Below are 13,223 nucleotides of genomic sequence, written 5' to 3' on the forward strand. Positions count from 1 at the left end.
TGAGGTTATCTGCTGGCTCAATTTGGTCCTTGGTCTCCTTGGGTATCTGTTTGACGTGAAATAGGGACCTCAATCTTAATATGTCTAAGAATAATGATAGCTCCTACCAAACTCAGATCCCCACGATACCTGGCTTTAACAAAGGCCACAATCTAGTCGATGAGATTCAAAACAAGAACCACTGGTCCCTTTGTCTTTTCCTTACATACCACACAGCCCGTCAGTCCGGGGAACCTGTCCTGTCCTACGAGGTCTCAACATTTCGGCCGCTCACGCCACGCCTCAGCGACGGAAGCAGGTCCCAGCAGCCCTCCCGCGCTACAGCCTGCGGGTCCCACAGCCCAAGCCGCGGGAGGCGCAGCCTGAACCGGTGCCCCCGGCCCGGATCCCCCGCCCAGGCCCGCCACTTCCCCCACGCGCGTCCAGCTGATCCTGGCACGGGAGCCCCCTGCCTCCGGCGCCGGCTGTTCCCTCGTTCCCTCCCAGGCCACCCACCCGTCTCCTTCGGTCCGCTCAAAGTCGGCTCGGGTCTCTGCAGCTCAGGCGCCGAGCATCCGCCTCGTGGGCCTCTCCTGCGGATCCCTGCCGGCCCTTCCGTCGAATCCTGGCCCTGAGCGGTGACTGCACTTCACTCACGAGGCATCCCGGCACCGCAGCCCGGAGCCCGCCCTGGGAGGCCCAGGCCAGCTCGAGCTGCACGGCGAGACCCTGCCCCCTCGAACAAAATCAAGCCAAAGCCTAGAACGCGGCACAGGTCGCCCCTGAAGGACACAGCGGACGCGGGCCGAGGGCAAGTGAGGGCAGGCGACGCGCTGGCCAGGGCGGCGGTGGAAAGTTCGTGGGGCCTGGCCTGGGAACCTTCAGTCGCCCCGGCAGCGCCGTCCTCACGCACGACCCGCGCCAGCTGCGATGCAGAAGGGCCCAGGCGCGCGAGCGAGGGCGGCCATTTTCTGAGCCTCGTCTCCTCAGCAACCGCGCTCGGGCGCGTGCGCAAAGCAAAGGCGGGGCCCGCGGCAGGGCCTGCTCCGGAAGCCGCGCCCTGGGAGTGGCCCTTGGTCGACGACCTGAGAGACTCTAAACCGCGCAACAGTCGGCGGCGGCGAGCGCGCGCACGAGAGCGCCAATGAGAACAGGCAGAAGACCGCTTGGAAGAACGTTCTGTGTGCCGGACTGTAACTGGTGGGAGCCTCCGTCCTTCTTTCTCAGTATTGGCTGGGCTTCCTTCTCTCTCCTACCCAATTGGCTTTTTGACTAGGTACTTCTGATTGGACCCTCCTGGCGATGGGGGCGTGGCTCGGGGCACTGCTAGGGATTGGCGTGTTTGAGCACCTCGGGGCCTCCTTGAGGAAGGGGCCAGTCCCGTCGTCTTCTCTCTGTCCCGTCTCCCGACCCGTACTCTTTCCCGTGCTTCGCGCGCACGAATAGTTAAAAAAAGAGAAAAAAAGGCTGTGAGCGTGGCGCCCGCCCGTCAGCCCCCGCTCGCGCGCTCTGGCGAGGACCCCGCGGGCTGCCCGGGACGTTGCCTGCGCGGTTCGAACCGCGGCACCCGTTAGCGCTGGGCGCTGCTGTTCCCACGGCTCGAGCCCTGCGAGCGGCGGCGCGCGGCGGCGCGCGGCGGCGGCGAGGCGGCCCTCTCCTGGCGGGCCGCGCGGCGTGGTCCGGCGCCGGCGTGTGCGAGGCCGCCCGTGGCGCGGCCCGGCGGGCGGGCGGAGGCGCGGGGTCCTCGCGGAGGAAAACGCGCCAAGTTCCCTCGGCGGCGGCGGCGGGCGCGGAGCGGGGACCGCGCGGCTCGCGAGCGGCCTGGCGGGCGCCGCCCGGGATGTGAGCGCCGGCCGGGCCGGGACGGGCTCGGCGGCTGCCTGTGCGGGGCGGGCCGGGCCAGGACCGGGTGAGCGGCCGGGCGGCCGGGCGGGCGGGGAGCGTTCGCGTGCGGCCGCCGGCGCGGAGTCGGGCGCCCCGTGACAGGCGGCGGCGGGTGGGACGCGGGGTCCGCGAGCGCCCGGCCGGCGTCGGCGCCCGGCTCGGAAGGGCGTGATTGGGAGCTCGTCGCGCCCTTCCGAGCCCGCGTGGGACGCGCTGCCCAGGGGCTTCGCGTAGTCGGGCGCCAACCGGGCAGCGCATCTGCCGCAGCCTCGGAAGGGAGGACCGAGGTGTGACGTTTCACCTTAAGACAGGGTAGAAAGTTGCAAACGGCAGACTGTGTCATCCTTTTTCCTACTCTAAGCTATTTTTTTAAAAAGTCTGTTTTTAAAAAGTTTGGAAAACTAGGATATTGCGGATTTTAGCACGTACGAACTTGATAGACACAGTATCGCAACCGCTGTCCCAGCTTCGCTTCCGCTGTATCTCGTTGAAGTTGATGGGTATAAGCGAACACCGCTAGATCTGTGCCTCTCTTCGTTATGCGTTAACAGTGTCCTTATACGTTCGCTTTAACTTGAGAAGGCCTTGGAAGAGAGGACTCCTTAGTGTCTCCTGCTGATTTTCCATTCATCCCTGTTTCCCACCTCATAATTTAGAATTAGAGATGGTTGTTACTTAGTCTTCGTTTTTTTAATGAGTTAATAAGTTACAATGAGAAATTGAGGTTTTGTTTTGGACTGGATTTTGCTGTGTAGTCCAGGGTGCTTTGGGATTTGCAGCAATCCTGCCTCAGCTTCCCGAGTGCTGGGATTATAGGCATGCACCAACACGCCTAGCTCAAATTTTCCTTTTTTGTTTTTGTTTTTTTTTTTTGGTGCGATACTGGATTGAACCCAGGGCCTTTGCACTGAGCTGCAGCCCCAGCCCTTTATTTTTTGAAACAGGGTCTTGCTGAGTTACCCAGACTGGGCTTGAACTTGTGATTCTCTTTCCTCAGCCTCCCAGAGAGCTAGAATTACATGTGTGTGCCTCCCAGTGTTTCGCTGTAGTTCTACTAAATGGTGTATTTTGTGTTGTGATCCTTAATCTCTAACAGGCTAATAACGTAAGTGTCAGATTTTTGCCTCCCCTCACCCCAGTCCTGGGGCTTGAACCCTGGGGTGCTCTACCACTGAGCCACATCCCCAGCGCTTTTTTGGCTTTTTGAGATGGGATCTTGCCATGTAGCACAGGCTGGCTTCGACCTCAGTAACCTGCCTGTCTCCCCAGCGGTGGGATTCTAAACATTCACCACCAATGGGCACAGTTACATTTTTTGTTCTTTAAGGAATTTAGGCAAGGCCAGGCATATGCCTGTAATCTTGGTACTCCAGAGGCTGCAGCAGGAAGATCAGGAGTTTGAGGCTAGCCTGGTCTACTTGGTCACAAAACAAGTTAGGACACCTTGGCCAGCTCCTTCATTTAAGCAGTAAAATCGAGGCTGATTGCCAGGCAGTAGGTTTTCAAATATGAAGCTCTAATCTATGGTGTTCCCTTGGTAAATCTGTCTCACAGCTGATGATTTTGTTGTTTACACTGATAACTGAGGACTAATAAAACTTTTTTTTGGTTTGTGATTAACAGATAAAATTGCTGATTACAGTTGCCCTCTATAAATTCTTGTCAGCTCATTGGGATTTGGAAAGAAAATGCCTGGTGTCATACCTAGTGAAAGTAATGGGCTTTCAAGAGGTAGTCCATCTAAGAAAAACAGACTTTCCTTGAAGTTTTTTCAGAAAAAGGAAACTAAGAGAGCCTTAGATTTTACAGACTCTCAAGAAAATGAAGAAAAAGCTTCTGAATATAGAGGATCAGAAATGTATGTATTTTAAGTGTATTTCTATGCTTTTAAAACTCTGAATCATGAAGAAGCGTTGAACTTGGCTTGAGAACCCCAGACTGACCTGATAGACCAGAGGTGGTCAAAGTGGAGGATGCTGTGGGGGACCAGCGTGGGCAGGAGGAGCAGTGAATCAGGGGTCTCCTAGGGGTCCCACTGTGCTCATTGACAGTATTAATGCTGTCCTAGTCCGTTAGACTGATGTGAAGATGTATTAATTGGCTAAATTAATCATTAATTGCCTCTCAGAGTTTACACTTGGTTATCTGTAGTGCAACACATTGTGAAGGGAAAAGAAAAATGACAGGGAGTGCCTTACAAGCCATACGCTTAACCTGGGTTATTTTAGCTGTGTAGTTAATGTAGTTATATGTAGGTATGCATTTATACTGCTTATAGCTGCTGGAGGTATACAATTACTAATTAATATTTAAAACAAATTTAAAGCACAGTATGGTGTTGCACATATGTAATCTCAGCACTCTGGGAGGCTGAGGCAGAAGAATGACAAGTTCCATCCTGGCCTAGGCAATTTAACAACTTAGTGAGACCCTGTCTGAAAATAAAAAAGGGAAGAGGATGTAGCTGAGTGCAAAGGCCCCAGGTTCATTTCACAGTACAAAAATCCAAAAACCAAAACAAACACACCAAACCTTCAAGATATGCATTTGATGCACAACTCCTTTAGTGATGAAAAGAAATAGCACAAAATGGAATGCATTATTCCAGGTTACTCTGCCTGGAGGCTATCCTGGTTCCTCAGTTAAGACACCGCTGGGTGAAGCGGGTTTGGTCTCGTGTGGTCTGACACCACCAGCAATCACCTGAGATTATGTACCTTTCGTTCATCAGCATTCATTCTTGTCCATTTGAGGAGCTCGTGTAACAGCCATTGGTTATAAAGTAAAATACTGGGTGGCCCACTGTGTTAAAGAGTGATAAAAATGAACAACTAAGTGAAGGATAGCTGTAAAGTTCTCATTTATTAACAGAATCTGACATACGATAACTCAGGTTATTCCAACATGTCTTCAGAATTAAGCTAATTAAAATGTCACAGTGGGCTAGAAATCACAGTCTTAGTTCCTCAGTTTTTTACTCTGGAAAATGGGTTAATATCCTTTTAAAGTCATTTTGAGGCTTGTTGAGTGAAATGTTTTAAAATCTCTTAATCTGAGTATATGCCAATTTTTGAGGCTGTACAGAGCTCTTAAAATTTCATCTAAAATTTTTACACTTTAAGATGCTATTTCATTATACCTTTCTTCTCTCAACAGTGACCAAGTTGTTCCTGCAGCACAGTCCTCACCTATAAACTGTGAGAAGAGAGAAAACTTGCTGCCATTTGTGGGACTGAATAATCTTGGCAATACTTGTTATCTTAATAGTATACTTCAGGTAAACTGATAATTTTGCTCTGTACTAAATAAAACATTAATAGGCAAAGATTGATGTAACATTTGTTTCCGAGAAATTCAGGTTATTGGAAAACTAATTGTTCATATTGTCTTTGCCTTTATAAATGAGCCAGAATGGATGTAATGATTCTAAAATAGTAATGATTCTAAATTGCATGGTACCCATTGTCCTTGGGGTGGGAGAAAATGGTGTATTAAATAACGGTGAGATAGCACAATTGAGTAGACCTTGGTTCCGTGGAACCCTTTGATTGGCCTGGTTCCTGGGGCATCACCTCTGGGAACTGCTGGTGTTGTGTTGTGTGTCCTGGGAGCCTCAGGTCAGTATCTTGGGATGAGCCTAGCCACACAGCCTCCGCCAGTGAGAGGGAAGACCAGTGGGCTTGGCAGGTGAGGCAGGACGGGCTGGGGGCTGGGGGCTGGGGGCTCGGGGCTCGGGGCTTGGGCTCGGGCTCGGGCTCGGGCTCGGGCTCGGCGTCAGGGCTTCAGGTACCCAGGTTGAAAGGGCGCTATGAAAGCATGGTAGTGACTAGTGGTTTAGATACAGCCTTTCTTCTATAAACTCCCAACTTTTTACAGGTATTATATTTTTGTCCTGGTTTTAAATCTGGAGTGAAGCACTTATTTAATATTATTTCAAAGAAGAAAGAGGCACTAAAGGATGAAGCCAATCAAAAAGACAAGGTACAAAAAAAGGCAAAATAATGAAAAAACTTTAAAAAGTTAATGAAAATTTACTTGCCTAGAAGTAAAAAATAGATTCTCAAGAGCATTTGGGAGGAAGATGACATATTATTTTCTCCATCCCTTCTATGCACTGCTTGTCATACTTGGCATTTGTGTACCACATAGTTTGTCATAACCATTATCCACTGTGGGGGTTTTTTTTTTTTGGTACTGGGGATCGCACTCAGGACCTTGTGCTTTCGAGGCAGGCGGCAGAACCACTGAGCTAAATCCCCAGCCCCTATCCACTGTGTTTGAAATAGGTTTTTTTTTTGGTGCTGAAGATTGAACCTGAGGCCTTTTCCATGCTAAGTACATGCTCTACCACTGAGCCACATACCCCTAGCCCCAATTAAGAATAAATACACTTGAAGAAATCTTTCACTTAGTCATTATTAGCCACATAGCTACTTTGAAAAGTTTGTAGCCAGGCACGGTGGTATACTCCTGTAAGCTAGCACTCTATGAGTCTGAGGGCGAGGATTACAAATTCAAGCCCACCCATGGCAATTTAGCAACAGACCCCCATCTCAAAAAGGGCTGGGATAGAGCTCACATTGTTTTTCTACTGCTAAAAAAAGTTTATCTGTATACCCAGTAAAATTAGCATTTTAATGAAATTAAATTTAGAAAAGCTAGTATTGCTTAATGAGACCAATCCAGAATGAAGACTGTACTTAATCTGTTCATACATGAAAACATCGGTTTCCTTTTCTTGACAGGGAAATTGCAAAGAAGATTCTTTGGCGAGTTATGAACTTATATGCAGTTTACAGTCCTTAATCATTTCAGTGGAACAGCTTCAGGCTAGTTTCCTCCTAAATCCAGAGAAATACACTGATGAGCTTGCTACTCAGCCAAGACGACTGCTTAACACACTCAGGTACAGTGTCTGTGTTTACATTTCCAGTGAGCTGCTTGTTTTCTAGCCTTAGAGGAGAGTTATATGTGAATAAATAAGAAAATTGAAACACCAGGTTCAGAGTCCTTTCCGTCCCAGGAGCTCTGAAAACTGGAAATGTTTTTATAAATTTGATACTAAATTCATTAGATTTCAGCTTGGATGAGGCTATTTATGGTTATTATTCAGACTTATCACTAATGTGAATAGTCACAAGTTTTTCTATGAAAATAGTGATGTGTTTAACCATAAAGTATTATCCCATTCATGATTCACATTTTACTTACGTGCCATATTATCTTTGGATCTGAAAATTTCAGAATTCCCAAACACTTGTGACCCTAAGGATTTCAGATTAGGAATTACAGGTTTATATTCAAAATGTCTCATGTAAGAACTGTAAGTTTCATGTTTGTTTGTTTGTTTGTTTTTTTTGGTACTGGGGATAGAACTCAGGTCCTTGCGCTTTCGAGGCTGGCAATGGAACCACTGAGCTAAATCCCCAGCCCTGTATTTTATTATATATGCTTAGAAAAAACTACCAGTTAACAGGGTTAGACTGCTTTGTGGTATTACATTAAAGAAAATATAGAAAATAGCATTTAAAGTTTAATAGGGTTTTTATTTTGTTTTTTTGGAGGTTAGGAGAGTTTTATTGGATATTAGAACAACTCCTGGATTTTCAGGAGGGGTCCCAAGTGGGTGGTCCTAATAGGGTATTTTTAAAAACTCACTTATTCAGTTTGATATAGATATAGGGCAGTACACTGGCTTTACCTCTGCTAAGAGGCGCTGTAGCATAGTCGTCATTGAGAGCATGCTGGAGTCCTGGCTTTGCATCTTACCTTCGAAGCTCTATGTCCTTGGCCAAGGTATTTAATTTCTGACTTAATTCCCATAACTGTCAGTTGTGGTGATAACAGTACCTACTTCTTGGAGTTATTGTGGGATTATATATACATATAATATAAAAAGCACATTTTAATGAAACCCATATAAAGTAAATACTATATCAGTATTAACTACTTTTAATACACTTAGAAGATCAAAGTATTGCTATAATAAAAAATTGTAAAATTTGCATTTAGTTATAAGTTTAGGTGCAATGATTTAAGTTAGTCGATTCTTTGGATTTTTAAAATGAATAATTTTCTTTTTGTCATATATCTTCATGATTAGAGCAGATAAATGGGCATTTTTATTTATAGGGAACTCAACCCTATGTATGAAGGATATCTACAGCATGATGCACAGGAAGTATTACAGTGTATTTTGGGAAACATTCAAGAAACATGCCAGCTCCTAAAAAAAGAACAAGTAGAAAATGTCACAGAATTCTCTACAAAGGTAGGAGAAAAGCCTCATCAGAAAGAGGAAGTGAGTGGCATTAACAGCAGGGAAATGGACAACATGAGGAATTCCGAGGACTATAAAGAAAAACCTCCAAAAGGGAATGGGAAAAGAAAAAGTGACACTGAATTTGGTAACATGAAGAAAAAAGTCAGAGTTGCCAAGGACCACCAGTCATTGGATGAGAACCAGAGACAAACGAGATCAAAAAGAAAAGCTACTGGGGATACACTGGAGACTCCCCCTAAAGTAATCCCCAAGTTTGTTTCTGAAAGTGAGAGCATAGGACCCTCACAAAAGAAGTCAAGAGTTAAAATAAATTGGTTAAAGTCTGCAACGAAGCAACCCAGCATTCTTTCTAAATTCTGCAGTCTGGGAAAACTAACAGCAAGCCAGGTATCCAAAGGACAGTGTAAAGAAAGCGAGTCTGATCTTGAAGAGAACTTCGGGAAGTACGAAAGCGACAATACAACTCATGGTTGTGGACTTGAATCTCCAGAAGACATCAAACCTATAGATGTTAATGAAGTTAAGCCTATAAACAGAGGTCAGTCTAATTCTTAGACTTTTTTTTTGGTATCAGGGATTGAACTGGGTTCCCTGTGCTTGGGCAGCAGGTGGCGAAACCATTGAGCTAAATCCCCAGCCATAGTTCTTAGACTTTAATAAGTGGAAGTATTAACACCTCTAGCAACAGAATTTTTGTTTTTTGAGGAATACAATCTGTGTGGCAAAAATTTTAAGAAAGTAATTTAACACTGAATGTGTTTTAAAAACTGTTGAGTGATGTTAATTTATGGTTTATAACCAGGCAAGTAAGTACATCTTAATATAAAGACTATTTTTATCTATGTAGTATTTTATATAAAATCAAGGGAAATTGCATTCAGTGAAATTTTTAAAGTAGAGAACTGAGTAGTACACTTCACTTGAATTCAGTTTCCACTTGGTTTTGCCTACTTCATCTGAGGGGAAGTGGTGGTGCTGATAAGGGTAATAGTTTTACCAAAGTCCTAGCCGTGTTTTGGGTTATTTTGTAGAGAGAGGTCTTCGAGAAGCAGACGACTGACTTTCTTTTAAAGACAACAGTAATTAATATTTAAGCAATAGAAACCTTACATTTCACGAATAAAGTACCTCTTAATTAGCTGAGATATGAACATGGGGCTTTTATTCATGAAGCTATTTCACTGGAAAAATGGCTGTTTGGGCTTTAATGAAACTAATCTTTATAAACTTTATATATTTTCCTATTCTCATTTTAGGTGCAGAACAAATTGGTTTTGAACTAGTGGAAAAATTATTTCAAGGTCAGCTGGTATTGAGGACTCGTTGCTTGGAATGTGAAAGTCTGACAGAAAGAAGAGAAGATTTCCAGGACATCAGTGTACCAGTACAAGAAGACGAGCTCTCCAAAGCAGAGGAGAGTTCTGAAAGTAAGCAGAATTGGATTCTTCTGTGTGTGTGTGTGTGTGTGTGTGTGTACCGTGGGATAATTACATTCTGGTGTCCTTGGTTTGAAACGTAGCCTTTTTGCTTATTTAGCTTTACTTGTAAATAGCATTTGGAAAATTGTGCATCTTTATTTTGACAGAAAGTATATTAGAATGGAAAAATGAAATGCTTTAATAAATTTGGGGGTCTTCATCTTACACAGCTACAAAAGTTATTTTTTTCCCATATCAGGGATCGAACTCAGGACCTTGTGCTTGTAAGGCAGGCTTGGCACCACTGAACTAAATACCTGGCCCCAGAATTTTCTTTTTTCAGTATCAGGGATCGAACTTGAGTCCTTGCACTTGTGAGGCAGGCAGTGGAACCACTGAGCTAGATCCCTGGCCCGAGAAGTTATTTTTAATATAGTATTTGAACCACTGTTGTGTCCATTGCAGACCATGAAAGCATGGATATCATGGGAAAAAACCGGGAGGCTGGTTCATCTATCAGACACTGTAGAATTGCGTTTTACACTAGGCTGAGACTAAGCTTATCTTGATTTTGCTGTCCTTATTATGTATTTTTTGGCTGACCAATTATAAGTATTTAAAGACTATGTATTGTGTTAAGGATGAGCTTCTCAAAGTAAAAGAAATCGTTTTAGTTATCTGGGACGAATGGGTTAGTCAGTTGAAACTGAATGTGAACTTTGCACATGAAACTTTGTAATTCAGTTTTTTAATTCCTAAGAGATGTATTTGTGAGTGAAAAGACTATCTTTAGTTTCTCCAGAGCCAAAAACAGAAATGAAGACCTTGAGGTGGGCAATTTCACAGTTTGCTTCGGTGGAGAGGATTGTAGGAGAAGATAAATATTTCTGTGAAAATTGTCATCATTACACTGAAGCTGAACGAAGTCTTCTGTTTGACAAAATGCCTGAAGTTATAACCATTCATTTGAAGTGCTTTGCTGCTAGTGGCTTGGAGTGAGTATTGTAAATAAAAGAATAAGTGTTGTAGAAGAGAAATTTGGTTAAAATACTGTAATAGTAGGAGTGTAACTAAATATTGATCAAAATGAATTTGTAAAGATTGTCTTAGATAAAGTTTTGTTCCCTTATTAAAATGCATCAGTTTAAATCCTTTCGGTGTGAACTCATTCTATAAAGTATGTTTTCTTAATATATCTTGCATATTCATTTTATAGATGCTAGTAGCAGAATTAAACTTTAGTAGAACGGATTAAAGCAGGGAAGAAATTGAGTGTACTGACTTTTTTTTGAAGAATAGAAAGGCAAAATTGTACTTAGGTTTTTAAGGTAAGCTGGGAAATCAAAACTAGTATTTGAAAAATGTGAGAAATTATCCCATTGAATGTAAATGTCTGAGAGCTGTTAGGAGTATAAAAATGCTAATTACATTTTGGGTATCTAACTTTTTCTGACATGTGCATATCACTGTAGATTTCACTCCTACCATGCTGACTTGTTTGAAATTGCCTCAAGAGCTTGCCAGTAGCTCTCACATACATTGTTATGCCATAAGACAACATAGTCTTTTCTATAGTCAGTGGACTTTTTCTTTGCTAAGTATATTTTATTTAGTTTTAAATTTGACTAAAATGTGAAGGGTTTTGGTTTCAAAAGTTCATTTGGAGTGCCGGGGATTTAGCTCAGTGGTTCTGCCGCCTGCCGCACAAGCACAAGGTCCTGAGTTCAATCCCCAGCAACCCCCGCCCCCACAAAGGTCATTTAGAAAAATAAATGAGAAAAGATTGTATACCCCCACGTAGAAACAGCTGAATTTCCGTGTTTGTATATATATTAAATTATTCCGAATTGAAGTCTTTATTCATATGAACACAAGGGTTTATTCAGACTCTTACTTGGTTTCACATGGGTATAAAATTGTGAACTTAAAATTATAGGAAACCTTTTATTTTCTTTCCTTCCAAAGGTTTGATTGTTATGGTGGTGGACTTTCCAAGATCAACACTCCCTTACTGACACCTCTTAAGTTGTCGCTAGAAGAATGGAGCACAAGGCCAACCAATGACAGCTATGGATTATTTGCAGTTGTAATGCACAGTGGCATTACAATTAGCAGTGGGCATTACACTGCTTCGGTTAAAGTCACCGACCTCAACAGCTTAGAACTGGACAAGGAGAATTTTGTGGTTGACCAGATGTGTGAAGTAAGCAAGCCAGAGCCACTGAATGAGGAGGAAGCAAGGGGTGCAGCTGAAAATTATGACGATGAAGAAGTGTCCATGAGAGTTGGTGGAAATACACAGCCAAGTAAAGTTTTGAACAAAAAAAATGTAGAAGCTATTGGACTTCTTGGAGGACAAAAGAGCAAAGCAGATTATGAGCTCTACAACAAAGCGTCTAATCCTGATAGGGCTGCCAGTACAGCATTTGCTGAAAGTAGAAGTTCTGAGACTAACAGTTCTAATGGGACCCATGAAGTGGACAGGAACCAAGAATCCAGCGACCAAACAGGCATTTACAGGAGTGGATTTGAGAACAAAATTTCCTGTGTAGTGCAAAGTTTAAAGGAGTATGAGGGGAAGTGGCTGCTTTTTGATGATTCTGAAGTGAAAGTTACTGAAGAGAAGGACTTTCTGAATTCTCTTTCCCCTTCTACATCGTCTACATCTACTCCTTACTTGTTGTTTTATAAGAAATTATAGAGTGGGTGTATTTTCCCTATGTATATATTAAACAGGCCTGGCCATCATTGGTAATGTTTATTACAGCAGTCTTTTAGCTTATCTTTTAAAGCTATTGGATATTATGGGTCTCTAGGTTTTTATATAATAGTGAGATTTGAAGTACCGAAAAACCATGTTAATTTGTAGAATTCATTTTCCTTCATAGAGACAAGTGATGTGTTAGTTCTTGGGAACAAACTTGTATAGATTCTAAACTGAATTATTCTAAATGGAAGCATTTAAACCTTTTGGATTTACGCCAATCTTTTGTGTTTGCTTTTTAAAATAAAGTGCTTGTATTTGTATTCTCCATGTTTGGAGAAATTATCTACGTTTATAGGTCTGTGCTTTCCTGCCTAAGAAGCAGTCTCATTCAGTACATTTAGTTTTATCAGTTGTGAAGCCTGATCTCTGATGGGCTATAGCAGAGGCACAAAACCTAGAATGCGTGTATTCACTTTGGGGTGTGCTTTTCGTGCCTTGAATCACTTTGAAAAGTGCCCCAGAAAAACCAGACAGTCCCCTTTATCTTCACAAGAATTTTATATATATTTATGGAGATGATTCTGTATTCTAGTACATCTTTTTGGGCATGGACTGATTTGTATCTCTTCATACTCATTCTGCACGATCTGTGTATAATACATCAAACTTAAGAGAGGTATGACCTTGAATTTAACTTTTTAAAAAACTGGAGGTCAATAAAACTTAAATTGTATACAAATGCTCAAATATTTTTACTTGCGTGTTTTTATCATTAAGTACAGTTGAATGAGGGTGGGAGGGAGGAGAATAAACATGCACAATTACCTTATACTCTTTCTGACAGTGGAGGTGAAGAATTTCTCAAAGAAATTGCCGTTAGACCATCCAAGTTGTCATACTTAGGAGATTTATAATAAAATTGTCACATCCTAGTGTCCTTTAAAGTAGACAT

At 43.3% G+C, this 13,223-nt stretch overlaps 1 protein-coding gene across 6 annotated transcripts; it reads left to right on the top strand.

Annotated features, from left to right (window-relative positions):
• Positions 1 to 1,003: 1,003 nt before the first annotated feature.
• Positions 1,004 to 13,020, top strand: Usp1 (ubiquitin specific peptidase 1). Of its 6 annotated transcripts, none has more exons than XM_087212809.1 (9): positions 1,004 to 1,255; positions 3,487 to 3,721; positions 5,020 to 5,140; positions 5,740 to 5,844; positions 6,609 to 6,769; positions 7,996 to 8,684; positions 9,403 to 9,573; positions 10,358 to 10,559; positions 11,530 to 13,020. In XM_087212809.1, exons 2-9 carry the CDS (start codon positions 3,552 to 3,554, stop codon positions 12,263 to 12,265), a joined length of 2,355 nt encoding a protein of 784 aa, XP_087068935.1. In that variant the 5' UTR covers positions 1,004 to 1,255; positions 3,487 to 3,551; the 3' UTR covers positions 12,266 to 13,020. The 6 variants fall into 6 exon arrangements, with proteins under 6 accessions (XP_087068935.1, XP_087068939.1, XP_087068936.1 ...); XM_087212810.1 differs by having other exon boundaries at positions 1,060 to 1,179; XM_087212808.1 differs by lacking the exon at positions 1,004 to 1,255 and adding an exon at positions 1,726 to 1,888.
• The last annotated feature ends 203 nt before the right edge of the window (positions 13,021 to 13,223 follow it).

Source organism: Heterocephalus glaber, unplaced genomic scaffold (genome assembly GCF_053883595.1).
Source record: "Heterocephalus glaber isolate CG9 unplaced genomic scaffold, H.glaber_assembly_v1.0 deba00001442, whole genome shotgun sequence".
Taxonomy (NCBI): Eukaryota; Metazoa; Chordata; class Mammalia; order Rodentia; family Bathyergidae; genus Heterocephalus; species Heterocephalus glaber.